We start from the raw sequence: 14728 nt of genomic DNA on the forward strand, positions 1-14728 counted from the left end.
TTATTCTTGATCACACCTCTAGCTATTGTTCCTGCAGCTTCAAGTCAAGCTCATGTGTGAGAGTGGATACGAATCCAACCAAGCTTGAATACTCTCTACCTTGAGTTCGGATGATATAAAAAATAGGGCAACCTAAGTTTATTGAGTTAAAGTTAAGGATAACTCGAATTTGACTCGAGTTTACAATTATGTAACAGAATGATATCGTTTTAGTTAATGATTGATGAAATATTGTTGTTTTAATAGTTTTTTGAGACAACTCAAATCAAACCGCTGAGACAAACTTGTACATAATTGAACCATCGCTAGACTAAACCAAACTCTCTTTAGATTGAGTTTAGTTTGAATTAAAAAATAAGTTAAATCTCTCGATTTGAATTCGTGCAGATAAAATTTGATTTAGATAAATTTAAACTAAACCAACTTTTGAGATAAAACCATCTTGGGCATGTGCTTGTTGCTCCTTTTCGAGTTTTCCAATATAACTTGAATTGATTCTAATTCGGTATATGATTGTCAACTATATATAATTAGAACATATCATTACCGTCCAATAACTTTAGAGAGACCAAAGGTGGTTTTGCTGCTTATCAATCATATATATACACGTCGATCATAATATTTAATCATATAGATCAAAGAAGCCATGTGAATGTGAGATATGAATCACATGGAGGCCATAGAATCTAGGGTTTATCTTTAAATAAACTGACATTCTGGAGACCTTACTTAATTGTAAACTCTTCCCCAAGAAAACCCATGTTCGAGACACATGTCATAAGTACGGCTGGATCTAAAATGAATTGGCTTAATCTTAATTTAGTATTAGGCTCGTACAAACTAAATTCAAGGTAAAAAACTCTTAATTCATAAGGTTATATCTGAATCGAGTTAGTTTGCTTTTAAAAGCTAACTTTATTTGAATTTGTTTAATTTAAATTTGATGTGAGTTTGAACTGAAGGTATTGACTATTTTTAAACCAAACTAAATTCAAGTTAGAGAAGATTCAATTTGGTATAACTTGAGTTTAGCTCGAGTTTATAATTCAAATTCATGGTGCGAGTTTATTGCTTAAACCACAAATTTAAGCCACAAATCTAAACCATTGATTCAATCCAAGAACTCAACTCAGATCAAACTGAAGCTTAATTTTTTTATTAGAGTTGAACTCAAACTATCTTTTATTTTGGTTCGATAAACTTAAATCCAACCATTTTTCATTTGAATTAAACTTGAGTTAAAAAATATTCAGACTTGACTCAATTTATATTCAATTCAACCAATTCAAATTCAAATTAAATCAATTTGAGTCTAACAAAGCATCACCGTCGATATATTCATCTTCTTTGATAATTTTGTATTTTCTCCGACAACTTTTCTTCTTCTTTACCTTTTTGGCTAGCAATTTTTTATCTTAAATGAGTGCATCACCATTCACTAACTTGAGCTGAGTTGAAATTTTTGAATTCAAACTGAGCTCAAATTCCACTCAGCTTAATCCATCCTTATCTGAGAATGTAATTGGTGCTTTGAGATTTGGAATTGAGTTCATGACTCCACATGTTGTTGACTTTAGAACCTGCAATCACTATACTAATTATTGTTATTAATATAATAATTTTATTTCTATTTTATTTCAATCTATTGATTGAGTTATTTCGAATTCAATCTGAGTCAAAATAACAAATAGTTAGCTCAAAATTAACTCATCAAATCTATAAGAGCTAACTTGATATTATTTCAAATTCCAAAGACCCAACTCAAGATTCGCGAGGAGGTGAAATTTTTTTAGTTTATGTTCAATTTATAAATAATTTAATTTTCGACTCTATTCAATTAAAACTTAAATTTAAATATTTAAATTGATTAAAATTTGACTTATTTATAAAAATGAATCCAATCATTGGGTCAAACTTAATCTATTATTAGCAACTGGAGCCAATAGCTATGAAACGTAGTCGTTACATATTTTATGTTCTTTATAAATTATTCCTCTTTACTTAGGGATATATTTTTTGGGCTCCTGGGTCACGTACTTTGGGCTTAACTTAGGCCCAAATAGAAAAAAAAAAACTTAAATAGAATTTCTTTTATCTCGGATCGAATAAATTAAGTTTAAAATAAAAATTAGACTCATTTTTATTAAGTATATAAGTTTGAATTCATCAAAATATTTGAATTTGATCTAATTTAAATTAAATTATTTTTAAATCGAGTTAAAGTCTTAACTCATCAATCTAAAATCAATTTATAATTGACATTTTTGTATTCGAATCGATATCAAAATAGAATTGAAATTAGGCTTCTATTCAATGGACTCAAAATTGAACCTATTTGTATATAAATTCCCATGAGCATTAAGATCAACGAATAAATTAATTAATTGAGTAATAGACGAATAATTTAAAAATTCTAAAAATTAATTATTAATTAATTGTGTGGCATCTTTTTATATATACCTATCAATTAATTAATTTCTCCCTCTCTCACCAACACGAAAGCCACCCAACATAATCCTAATTTCTAACGATTATTGCACATAATTAATATGTAAGCGCCCCCGTGACAATTAATTTACTTAATCAAGACTAAAGGTGGATTCAAGTCAGATTTACATTGCGCTTAGGGCAAACTTGACTTCGACTCTAATCCATAATACCTAATTTGAGTTTATTCAAGTTGATATATCATCACGTTATATTTGTGTTAAAGACTTTCAATCCTAATCCGGCTAGAATTAAAATTATATCTAAATCATTGAACCCTAACACAATTTAAAGTATGTTCAGATAATCTAATACAACGCAAGATTGTTCATTATTTTCACACTCTTGTCGTAAGTGTTTTTAATGTTTCAATTTTTTCCCAAAATCAACATAATTTGCCATTAACAAAACATACTGCATAGTAACAAAATCTTATCTTTTACTATCTTGAAATAAAATAAAATTTATAAATAATAATCAAGAATAATTGATATGATAACAACTATACGAAAATATAACTATATATAATATATAAGAATTTTAATTGTAGTTGATACTTGTCATTTAATATTTCTTCAATAAACTGTTAATAAATTTTACTACAGTAATATTTTTTTAAACATTCGGATCAATTTGAATTGGTTTTGTTTTAACCCGAATATAACTCAATTTAGTTTTAAATCATGTGATATTATATCAAGTTGATAGATTATGTTAAAAATTATCAACTCTATTTGAATGCTGTTAACAAGATAAATAATATTAATTATGGATAAATAATGTCATTGAAAAGACAAACAAATTGAACTCGAGCCAAGCCATCAAAAATCCCTTATGGAGCTGGCTAGGTGTGGTCAATGAATGCCCACAATATACACATAATATTTGATGGAAGTAAAGGAAAAAGAGTGAAGGTATAATTATACTATAAATAAATGCACGCGTGGATGGGGCCATGGCCATGAACGCATGGAGAATTCAATGCAATGTTTAGACATTCAACTCCGGAATGGTACGGTAGACTGTGATAGAAGCTAGGGTTTTATTTCGAAGACACCATTGAGATGCCAAATTATCAATTTTTTTTTTTAATCGAAAAGACTCAACTTTAAAGGTACAAAAATTTCAAATTTTTTATGCTAATCACCTTACTTTCAAAAGAAAATAAAACAAACAATCTTAATTATATATATTTAGTATCTTTAATAAAAAAATATTGAAAGTTTGATATTTTTTTTTTTTAAATTTAAAAGTTTAAATACTTTAATAGAAAAACCTAAGTGATCTGTCTCTTTTAACAGGAAAAAAAAAATCATTTAGGGTTTCAATGCTGTTGAACTAATTTTGAGGATGATGGTGACCAGTCAAGGTTACTGATTTTAATTTTCCCCAACTCAACTTCCTCAGTCACATCCCATCTCTATTAATCTGTTTGAATTGTCTGTTGCCTTCTTGCTTTCAGGAATGGATTCAGAATGGGAGCTCTTTTACTCAGAATCTTATAATACTTCGTCCTTCTTCTCATCTAGTAAAAGGAACTGAGGAATAAACAACTAATCTGAAATTCTCAAACTTTGCAAACACCGAGACTCGAACGGAGTCTATTTAATAAAGAGTATGCACCACGTATTACTAGGTTACACTTAAATTTGACTGAGCGATATTATTTTAATATTTATTTAATTTGTCATCAAGATTTATACCAACGCCTTGAACCTAATAGTAATATCACGTTAGGTACCATTCAGGAGCACGTTATAATACTTCGTCCTTCATTGAATTATAATATATAGTTTAATGTGTAGATGGTCTATGAATAAGAAAATATATTGTTTCAAACTTTATTAAGATACTGATTTCAACAATTATTCGTTAATTTATGAAGGTCAAAATAGGCATGAGGCTGATATTTGAAGCTAAGAGTAATATCACGTTAGGTAAACAACTTTGAAGACAATTAACAAAAATTAAATTGGCATTAATGATCGTTAGGTACACAAATTTAATACCTCTTTCCATATGCTAATAAGCTATGTGAATTTGCAATGAATAATCCTTCGTGCACTTAAAATAAATATAAATATAGGTTGACTGAACCCAAAGTGAGCTAGGTGGAATCTAAAAATTTATTTGATTCAGTTTGATTTGAATTTATTTGGGTTGAACTCAAATTGAACTTGAATTGGATGGGTTAACTTTTTTTTTAAAACTGAATCAAACCCGAATTGAAGAGAGTTTAACTTACTCAAACTCACAAACTAGACAGATAATTTGAATAGTTTCAAGTTTGGTTTATAATTTGATTCAAATCATGTCAAACAATTATAAAAACGATATTATTTCAGCTATCATTTTATCAATGAGTCATGATATAAAAGACTGAGGCTTGTATCATAATATCTCATAGATATAAAAGATTTATTTGATAATATATATTCTTGATGTAGGGCAACATCCCCAAGTCCATAAGTTGATTTAGTATTGTAAATTCAAGAAACTCTCTTGTTATTTCAAGAGTAATAAAATTTTGTGTCTGCAGTTTTAAGTATATAATTCAGTATTCAAATGATATATCATTATGATTAGGTAATTTTAAATTAAAAATAATGTTATACCTAATCATATAATAACATATCATTTAGATATCCAATTGTATATTCAAAATTGTATATATATAATATTGTTATTCATTTTATTCAAGGAATTTCAATGTCCACAACTTATGTTTTTATTTCAAATCGAATATTAAAGATCGAACCCTACTTGGCAAAACCCAACCACTAAACCTAAAAAATCCTGAAAGCACTAGCCCAACAATCTATTGTCATAGTTTTCCACTTCAATATGAGTATATTAAAAGGCGAAAGTAATTGAAATCAAATTCGTTTATGAGACTATGGAGTCGAATCAGAGACTTCCACATCTTTACCAATTGTTTTAACATGATCTCCTTTCTATGGATTGCCAATAAAAAACAAATTATTCAAAGAAGAAGGTACAATAAGAAATTAATTAAAGGTGTGCCTTAATAATGATCATAACTCCATAACTGGTTGATGTAGATGTAACTCCACCATTAATGTTCCAAAATCTAGCTGGGAAGTTTGTGCTGAAAACAATTGCTACCTTCTTATTTAATTTTTATTTCTTTATTTTTATAAGAAAAAGTAAGCTATTAAGAGCTGAGGTAGCTCCACAACATTGATGCTTATAAATATTGATAAGGATTTTATTTTTCTGTCTTCAAATGATATGGTTGTCAGTTGGTGAAGCCTAACTACCAAATTGGCAAACCTTGAGAGGCTAGTAAAGTCCTACCATCAAGGTCTCTTACTTCAATATGGATATATAAGAAGATATTAGTATGTGCGGTCAAATTCATTTGCCGAAAGAGTGGAGTTGAACTTGAATCCTCTAGTTCCATGATTGAGATTTTACACCTTGATTCATTGTTCTACCCATAATGGGTCCATTATTGATTATTAATGTACATAGTCTACTAATATTTTTCATGTATCTAACTTTCTCCATTAAAAGTCTATGAATGGATATTTCTTCTTTTTCGATCACCAAGTCAGTAAACTCAAAGAGATTAGTCTAGTAATTCACCATCAAAGTCTTTCACTTTAATACAGACATATAAGAAGAGATTAGTATGTATACTCAAGTTTATTTTAGTGAGTGAAGTTAAATATGAATATTCTTACTCCACGCTTAAAATTTTAAGTCTTGAACTCATTGTTTTACTCCAAGTGGGTTAATTGGTGATTATTAATGGATAGGGAGACTATTAATATTTTTCATGTATCTAGTTTTGACCATTAAAACTCCATGAATGCATGCTTCTTTATGTTAAAAGAAGAAGAAAAATAAAGATCAATTAATTGATTGGAACTAACCTTCGATACTCTTTGATAATTGTTCTTCACCTATCTTATTAATGAAGATAATCAAAGAAAGAAGAAGAATTAGGGTTAATTAGGAATTGAACCGAGACCATGATGAAATTGAATATTCATTTATTCTAAGAGTTGGGTTTTTAATTAATGAATTAGCCATATTATTAATTAGCTTCCATCGCAGACCATAAAGCTCTTTCATTTCGAAAAAGTGTATGGTTGAATGCATTTTTCAAACATTTATAGATATAAGGCTTACATTAGGTCAAAAGGACAAGTTCTAATCCTTTTGTCGAAAAATAACAATTTCCCACCTTCCATCAAGTATAACTCATGAAATTAGTTAATTTCTAGGATAGATGCACTGAAAAGGCAAGAATACCTTTTATCCCTTCTCATATTTATTGAAGATAAATTAAATCTGTCACAAACTTTGTTAAATATATATTTTCACTCTTGTTTTATAAATAAATAAATAAATTTTAAAACCTAAAACAATTGCCGATGAAAACTAAAATCACACTAGATCAAATGTGATTCCAATCAGAATTGCATCAAAATGGTACAATTCTAATCGAAATCACATCAAAATTCTAACTATAATAGTGCATTTAATTGGATTTATACTATTCTAATGTAATTTTAGTTGAAATTGCACTATTTTAGTGTGATTTTAGTTGGAATCACACCACACTAGTTTGATGTGATCTAATTTCAATTTAATTAGTGCAATTACAGATTTAGAACTGGTTAGAGTTTTAAATTTTTTTCAATTCAAAATAGGGGTTTAAGCGATATAATTTTAAGTTTGTCCAAAAAATGTAATTTTTTTGTACTTTAAGGGTGTAAGTGATAATAATCATATAATATTTATGTATTTTATAAAGTAATGAAAATATATTTCGACTATTAAAATTAATATTTATTTCTGATGGAAAGTGGGAAAATGTTATTTTCTGACATTAAAATGATGGAAACTTTGTTTTGATATAATTCGGATGGGAAATAGTCGTTCTCCGACATTTATATGACACAACCATATGTTTCTACATCACTATCCCTTTTAAGAGTAATTTGGGGGGATTGAAAATCACAAGAACAATAAGTACTTAACAGATTTATGTACTAAAGATGGCTAAATTGTTGAGCCAATTTAATGTTCATGGATACATGTCACATTCTCAAATTTATGATATTTCCTTCATTAGCATAATTGTTAGCATTTCAGTCTCTTGTTCTCTATTTTCTGTTGTAATTCTAGCAGTAGCAATCAATTAACACAAATTGATGTGGCTCAGTCTAACTAATTAAATCTTGATTTGAGAAAATAGTTAGACAGGTGTATCAAGTAATTTGTAACAACATAACCAGCCCATAGGAACCATCATGTTGAGTAGGGGTGCTAAAAACCAATTAACCGAACCGATTTGTCAATGTTTTGAACTAAACCGAATTTGATGAAAATTAGATAAACTAGTAACCAAACCAAAAAATCAGTTTTTCTATATTCTCTAACCAGTATCAGAATCGGTTTTTTACATAACTTATTTTTTGGTTCAATTTTTGATTAAAAAATCAGTTCAGTTCGATTCCCAGATAAGTTTGAACACCCTTAATGTTGATAGTAGGAAAATTTTTTACAGCCTGCAAATGTACATGGTGTTGTATAGCATCAGATCAAATTTGATTTTTATTAAATGTAATTCAGATTTTACATTAAATTCTTACATAAACAAATTTGGTTCGAATATTGTTCTAATGTTTATTGAAAAATTAAGAATTTGTAACAATTGGGCTACTCTGTCTAGAGTCTTTATATGCTGAATTATTAAGTTTATGTTAGATAATGATATTTGTCTTATATACGTAAAAAAAAACTCAATTATATAATGACACATAATTGAAATATCTAATTTAGTATTCAAAATTGGATGTATATAATTTGATTCAAGTACTAATCCCATCAGAAAAAACTAATTGATCATGTTAGAAAAGGTACAGTATAGTTGTGATTGCACCCGACTGGTGCAATTTGGCAAGAACACTGCCCCTTGGGTGTGATTCCCACAATTCGGGGAGTTAGATCGCGCTCTGACCATAATCCCAACTTTCCACTTGCATCTTTTCCGAGTGTGATATTGTCAAAACAGGCAAGATCACACTTTGATTGCTACAATTTGACAAGATCACATCTTTTTAATCTAATTCCAGCCATCGGATCTAACTAATTTACCGATAATTGTAGTTAAGGGTAATATGACAGTTATAAAAAAGTAAATAGTTATGGGCAATATAATCATTTATATAGACTTAAAAGTTAGTAAAACTAGTAGAATAATAGATCATTTAGGGAGAAGACTTGGTTTGTACCTCTGTTACAACTTGTGAGACTTTGATTTATTTAGTGTAATAGTTATAAGTTTGATCATTATGTCTCAGAATTTATTCATCCAACCAATTTGGATGGGTTCCTAGTTTTATATATATATATATATAGTGTTCTTTTACGTTAAAATAGACAGGTTTTGGGTGACATTTGCAATATACATACGAAATAAGAGAATGAGAACTTGTGATTTCACCGATCCTTGGGTGAGAACTAATAATTAATTCCTCGTATAAAGTATTAAAACAAGATTGATTGAGTGAAGTATTGTATTATAATAAATACAAAACAACCATGACATGCCAACATTTGGTGATTTTGAAAAGTTCTTTTTAGCTACTACCAACTACCAAATACCAACCTTACTTGTTATTGACACTGCTGAATGCACAAAATGTATGTAGAAATAGAGCCCCAATTTAACATCAGAGAATCATAAATAGTAAACTCAACTTGCTCTCACGTTATCTAAACTTGAAGAAATTGCAGAATTGTCAATCAATGAACAAGCTAGCTTCAGCATTCATAAAAACAGCATTCAATGCAGAAATAAAACTGAAGAGGCAAATATAAAAAGTAATACTACTAGTAGTAATAATTGATATGTACAATCCTTAACGTGTTGGTTTTATTTTATTTTTAATATAAAATCTCCAGTTACGTGATAACATAATAATATTTATACTTATATTTATATTTATGAAGTATTATTGAAATAACAATGCTTCAAACGTATCAAATTATTGAAACATGAAACGAACAAAATTAAAATTATTTGTTTTGTTTTGAAAAGTAAAATTATCAGTTTGATACCTTTGATAGAAAATAGCGAATATTTAGTTTATTCAATAGAAAAATTTAAAGGTTAGACTTTTAATAGGAAAATTTTAAAATTCAATTCTATAGTTTAATAACTTAAGGTATTGTTATCAAGTTGTACTTCTTATTTGATCATTCAATTTATACATACTTAAATTCTCTCAATGGCTAAAATATATTTTCTATATTAAGATAATTTCCAAAATCAAGAACATTAATTGAATAATATCAAACCATTCTTCAACCTCTCTCTCACATAGAAATATTCAGATCAATTCTAGGTTTCTTCATTGCTGGCAATGGAACAACCGAATCGCATCTAGGGCATTTAGAATTGTTCTTCATTATCAACACATAACAAAGGCATCTAGGGCACCCTGCAACCATGGGGGAAGATGGTATAGACCAAGCTAAACACTTATTTTCTTCCACTGTATCCTCTTCTTTGTCTTTCGAATCTCTGATCGATGAAGATGACGATGAATATGAAGGAGATAAGGACAATGGCGAATTGCTCATGCATGAAAATCGTTTCTTGTGAGGCTCCTTCTTGGCTCTTTCTAGGGCGGATTTGACTTTGTCCAGTGTGCAGACGCTTTGAGAGGACTGCGGAGATGATGACGCCAATTTCAACTCCAATGAAGAGTCGTTGAAGAGATTCAACAAGGGTTTTGATGGCGACAGCAACGCCGACGGTGACGGTGGGAAGTTTAAATCTTGAAGCTTTTGTACTGTTTCATTGGATTGTTGATGCTTGTAGTCTGATGAGGATGATGGTGAATTTGGTGAATTGCATCTTTGTAAATACACCTTTCCTGACTGTAAAACACAAAATCCAAAGACTGATCAGAGTTTCATAGCAAATTTTCCTGCAGTTTCTCGTCAAACAAACAGAAAATTCAAAGGCAGGCATAGTAAAAAAAGAAATTTTCTTTCATTTCCCATAGAAATCTCTCGAAAAAAAAACAAACCCAGATGAGAAAAACACTTTACCTTCAAGTCTAAACGCTTTTCCCAGCCATTGGGAACCTGCAAGTCGAGGTCCAAGTCCTGAAACTCGTTCTTTATAGAGTCATCACTGACAACACAACCGCCAAGCAAGTCCTGGGTGATAAGAGACGACGACGACGTTGACTTTGCTTCATTTCCAGCTGTCCGATCATCCTTGTACCGACTGAGTACTCGAACCAGAGAACTAACATCAGCAGCCATAACAAAAAACTTCCTTCTTCCTTAATTGTTCGTTCAGAGAGAGAGAGAAAGAGGTGATTGCATGATAAATAGACATAAATATATAGCCTCCTCCGTTACAAAATGAAAAGATTTATTTTATTATTGTTATTATTTATTTTAATTTAATTTCATAAATTAAAAACAAAATTACTGTTTCCCACCGTAGGTTTGTTGCAATGACATTTCTTACCCTTTTAGATTAAAAAACTATTTCACCCCTCTTTTGAATTTGTTAAAAACATACTGTAGTTTCAATAAAATTATTAAAAAGTAAAAAAAAAAAACTTTTAAATTAAATAACATTTTGTCTTGAAATTTTTAATAAATATATTTTACCATTAATTTATATTAATATTAATTAAAATTTAAAAGTGACATTCAGGTTCGATTCTTGATTGAAGAAAAAAATATTGTAGGGGTAAAATGAAAACAAAAAAGAAAAAAATATAAAATTGTTACGGGTAAAATATGATTTTTGTATCATTAATAGTGTAGATGATATTAACTATGTTATTGCATTTGAAAAAACAATATAAATTCTTTTGGATTGCTAAAATTGATGATTGGTTTTAATAAATATGTGAAAAAATATATTTTTGAAATTTAAAAGAGGAGAATATTTGGATTCATCAAACCTTGTGTGGGAAATGGTCTTTTAGCTTAAATAAATTGATTATTTCTTTAATATTTTGTTTTCTAATTTAGAATAGATTAATGGTTTCATATATTTTCGGCTATTTATTTAGGGTAAGTGGGATAGTTGAGAGAAGAATTTAAGGGAAGGGAATGGTGGCATTAATTGCTTAAAAATACAAGTAGACTTCTTTGCCTCTTTATTATTATTATTATTATTATTATTATTATTTTTAATAAATTTATATTTCAAGCTCTCACTAATTTGGGGAAAAAAATATTCACAGTACTTAATATTATATGATTATTATTTTGGATTCAAACTATTCTTATTTTTCAACAATTTTTGTTCTTTTCTAATAATTGTTTTCTTTTTTGGTGATATCGTTCTTAGTCAATCAGATTGAGCTTAATATCAAGTTATCCCTTTGAATGATGTAAAAAATATAATTTTTTCAGTTAACTAGAGATTTCGTTTGTATTTATTAGATGAGTAAATTCAGAGAGTTACAACTATTGCACCAAGTAAGTCAATATTTTACAAGATGATAAAAGCTCAAATTTAGACCTTTTATCTTAAAAATTATAATATTTTACCAGTTTTATTTACTTTTGGAGTTCGTAAAATACATTTATCATTCTTTATAAATGTTAGTTTATCAAAAATTTTCCCTTATCGATGACATGAAGATATAGAATTATTTTAGAATTTTAAGAGATTTGTTTTTATGACTAATATTTCAAAAGTGTGATTAATAAAATAATTAAGAAGGTAATAATAGTACATGTATAAGGCTATAAGTTAGCATTTGTTTGGTATTTACAAGTAAGGTCAAATGACTATATCCCACCCAAGGTTTGATAAAATAACAAATTTACACATTTAGGTTTCAAAAAATCAAATTCTCACCTATCATCCACTTTCATAAGTGTTTTTTTTTTTTTTTTCTAGAAACAATTATTTTTCCTTTTACTTAAATTAAAAAGTACCATTAATGCTTAATATAACTATCAAAATACTAATATATATTGTCATTTGAAAAATTTATTACTTAAACTTTTAAAAAATATCAAAACTTTAACTAACTTTAAAATATTACGTTTTACTCAGTTCTTTACTAAGATGCATGATAAAATTTTAAAAAAACCTTTAAACTTTTTTGAATTTCTAAAACCCTATAAAAATTTTGTCAACAACCATAAATTGTAAAATGTTATATTTTCCCTCAAACATGCATAGTTTAAAAGAAGAAAATATAGAATAGAAAAATTTACATAAATTAACTTTCTTACCCTTTTACTTAACGAAATTTATTAACAAAAGTAGATAATAAATATGAATTTGGCTTTTTGAAATTTAAAAGTGGGAATCTATCATTTTAACAAACCTTTAGTTGGACAATAGTATTTTGGCCTAAGATTAATGACTTACAAAAAATAAAATAAAATGAATTATTATATGAAGTCGAAGCACAAGCACGTTGCCAACCACAAATCAACCTCACATAAGAACAAGAAAACTCCTTTATATGTTTTCACTAATAAAATAATGTGTACACATTTTTTAGTATACAGATGATATATCATCATATAATTGAGTAATTCTAAATTAAAGATAAAGTAACACGTATTCACATAAAGAAACACATTATATAATTATGCACTAAAAATATATATATATGATATTTCTCGTATTTACTCTGAGTTTGCCTATAAAGCATTGTTTTTTTTCATTGAAAAGACTGGATTTGATATGAGCTTAGTTTGAATAATGTCTAGTTCAAAATTGACTGGAACCTAAAAGAGTTGATTTAAAATCAACTTGAAATCAACAAATTGAAACTCAAAATTGACTTTAAAAAAAAAACTTTAACTTCAATTTGAATCGATTTGATTAATATTTAAATTTGAGCTCAAACAACTCAAATTGAATCAACCCTAGTCAAAAGTTCTAATAAGTTTTTTTTTTTTAATGTTAAAATTAAAAAAAAAAAAGAAAAAAAGAAAGGAGGACTAGAATTTGGAAGATGAAATGTTGGGAGTGAAATAAGGCTAGAAATATTAACTAATTAATTAATTAGGATGCATTAATTTAGGAATATTAATTAAAATAACTATATTCTTTGTTTTTTATATATAAATATCTATATTTATTTTTACTATACAAATATAGTTATTTTTTATTTTGATTTTGCCTTAAAAAGAAGAAGATTTTGGGACTTGAGCTGCCATTGCCAATTAGGCTGATTGGATAAGTTGACCGATCAATTAAATATGTTATTTTATATTTTGATAAAAAATTTAAAGATATTTTAGATATTTTATATTTTGGATTTTATATATATAATATATATATATATATATATATATATATAAAGTTTTTATATATATATATATATACAAAGAAAAAATAAAGAATGTATTTTAATTAATATCCCATTAATTTACCATAAGAATAGATTAATTTTGTGTCATTAAATTTTTACTCAAAGGAAGGTGAAGCATTTAAGATGGACCATCAAGCTTTGAATACTGCATTTAATAAGGTGATATCTGCCATGATCATATTAATTAATTATTTATATACTTTTTTTTTAAATCTATTTTTATTTTAAGAATAAAATAATTATAATGAATACCCAATTAATTTTTTTTTTCAAATATGTGTGCAAATTTAATGGCTTCCTTATTGCCTTTGGTGTGCATTTACTGTCAAAATTTAATACCATTTCTTCTATAGCCATCTCATTCAATTGTAATAACTTTTCCCATCCGAGGTTGATAAAAGGCCTTATTATTATCTTTTGTGCTTGAAAAATTATTTATTTATTTAAATCAATTATTAGTTTAATAATTAAAAAGTATTTTTATTAATATATCTAAATATTATAATAAAATAAATTTTAAATATTTTTTTCTTTTTCCTTTCTATTTTCACTTCATTCATACAATTGTTATCTCTCTAGTTGAAATTGCACTAATCAACACAATTTTAAATGTTGTCGATGAGAAGTGTCATCAGAGACTTACATATTTTAAATTTATTTATTTTTAATAATTTGTAATTTAAATTAACAAGATCCAACGGTAAAAAATATATTTAATAAAATTTTAAAAACAAAATATTATTTATCTTGTTTCTATCATTTCGATAATTTTAATGAAAATTTAAGAAAATTTTAAATAAATTTAATAAAGGCATGGGACAATAATTTTCAAATTTAAATGATGAGAATTTGACATCTCATCGAATCTTGGTGAGAAATAGTCA

General features: G+C 27.4%; 1 protein-coding gene across 1 annotated transcript; it reads right to left on the bottom strand.

Annotated features, from left to right (window-relative positions):
- Nucleotides 1–9695: 9695 nt before the first annotated feature.
- LOC123206682 lies at nucleotides 9696–10879 on the bottom strand. Its single transcript, XM_044623882.1, has 2 exons — nucleotides 10585–10879; nucleotides 9696–10410 (listed from the first exon to the last, which is right to left on the bottom strand). The coding sequence occupies exons 1-2, from the start codon at nucleotides 10801–10803 to the stop codon at nucleotides 9844–9846; spliced, it is 786 nt and encodes a 261-aa protein (XP_044479817.1). The 5' UTR covers nucleotides 10804–10879; the 3' UTR covers nucleotides 9696–9843.
- Nucleotides 10880–14728: the final 3849 nt, after the last annotated feature.

The sequence above is a fragment of the Mangifera indica genome, unplaced genomic scaffold (genome assembly GCF_011075055.1).
Source record: "Mangifera indica cultivar Alphonso unplaced genomic scaffold, CATAS_Mindica_2.1 Un_0045, whole genome shotgun sequence".
Lineage (NCBI taxonomy): Eukaryota > Viridiplantae > Streptophyta > Magnoliopsida > Sapindales > Anacardiaceae > Mangifera > Mangifera indica.

What these genes read in the sequence shown, in the direction of transcription:
- LOC123206682 (XM_044623882.1), bottom strand. Translation starts at nt 10,803, where the DNA reads ATGGCTGCTGATGTTAGTTCTCTGGTTCGAGTACTCAGTCGGTACAAG. An exon ending in AAAAGCGTTTAGACTTGAAG is followed by an intron (nt 10,411 to 10,584) that starts GTAAAGTGTTTT and finishes TGTGTTTTACAG; the next exon opens with TCAGGAAAGGTGTATTTACA.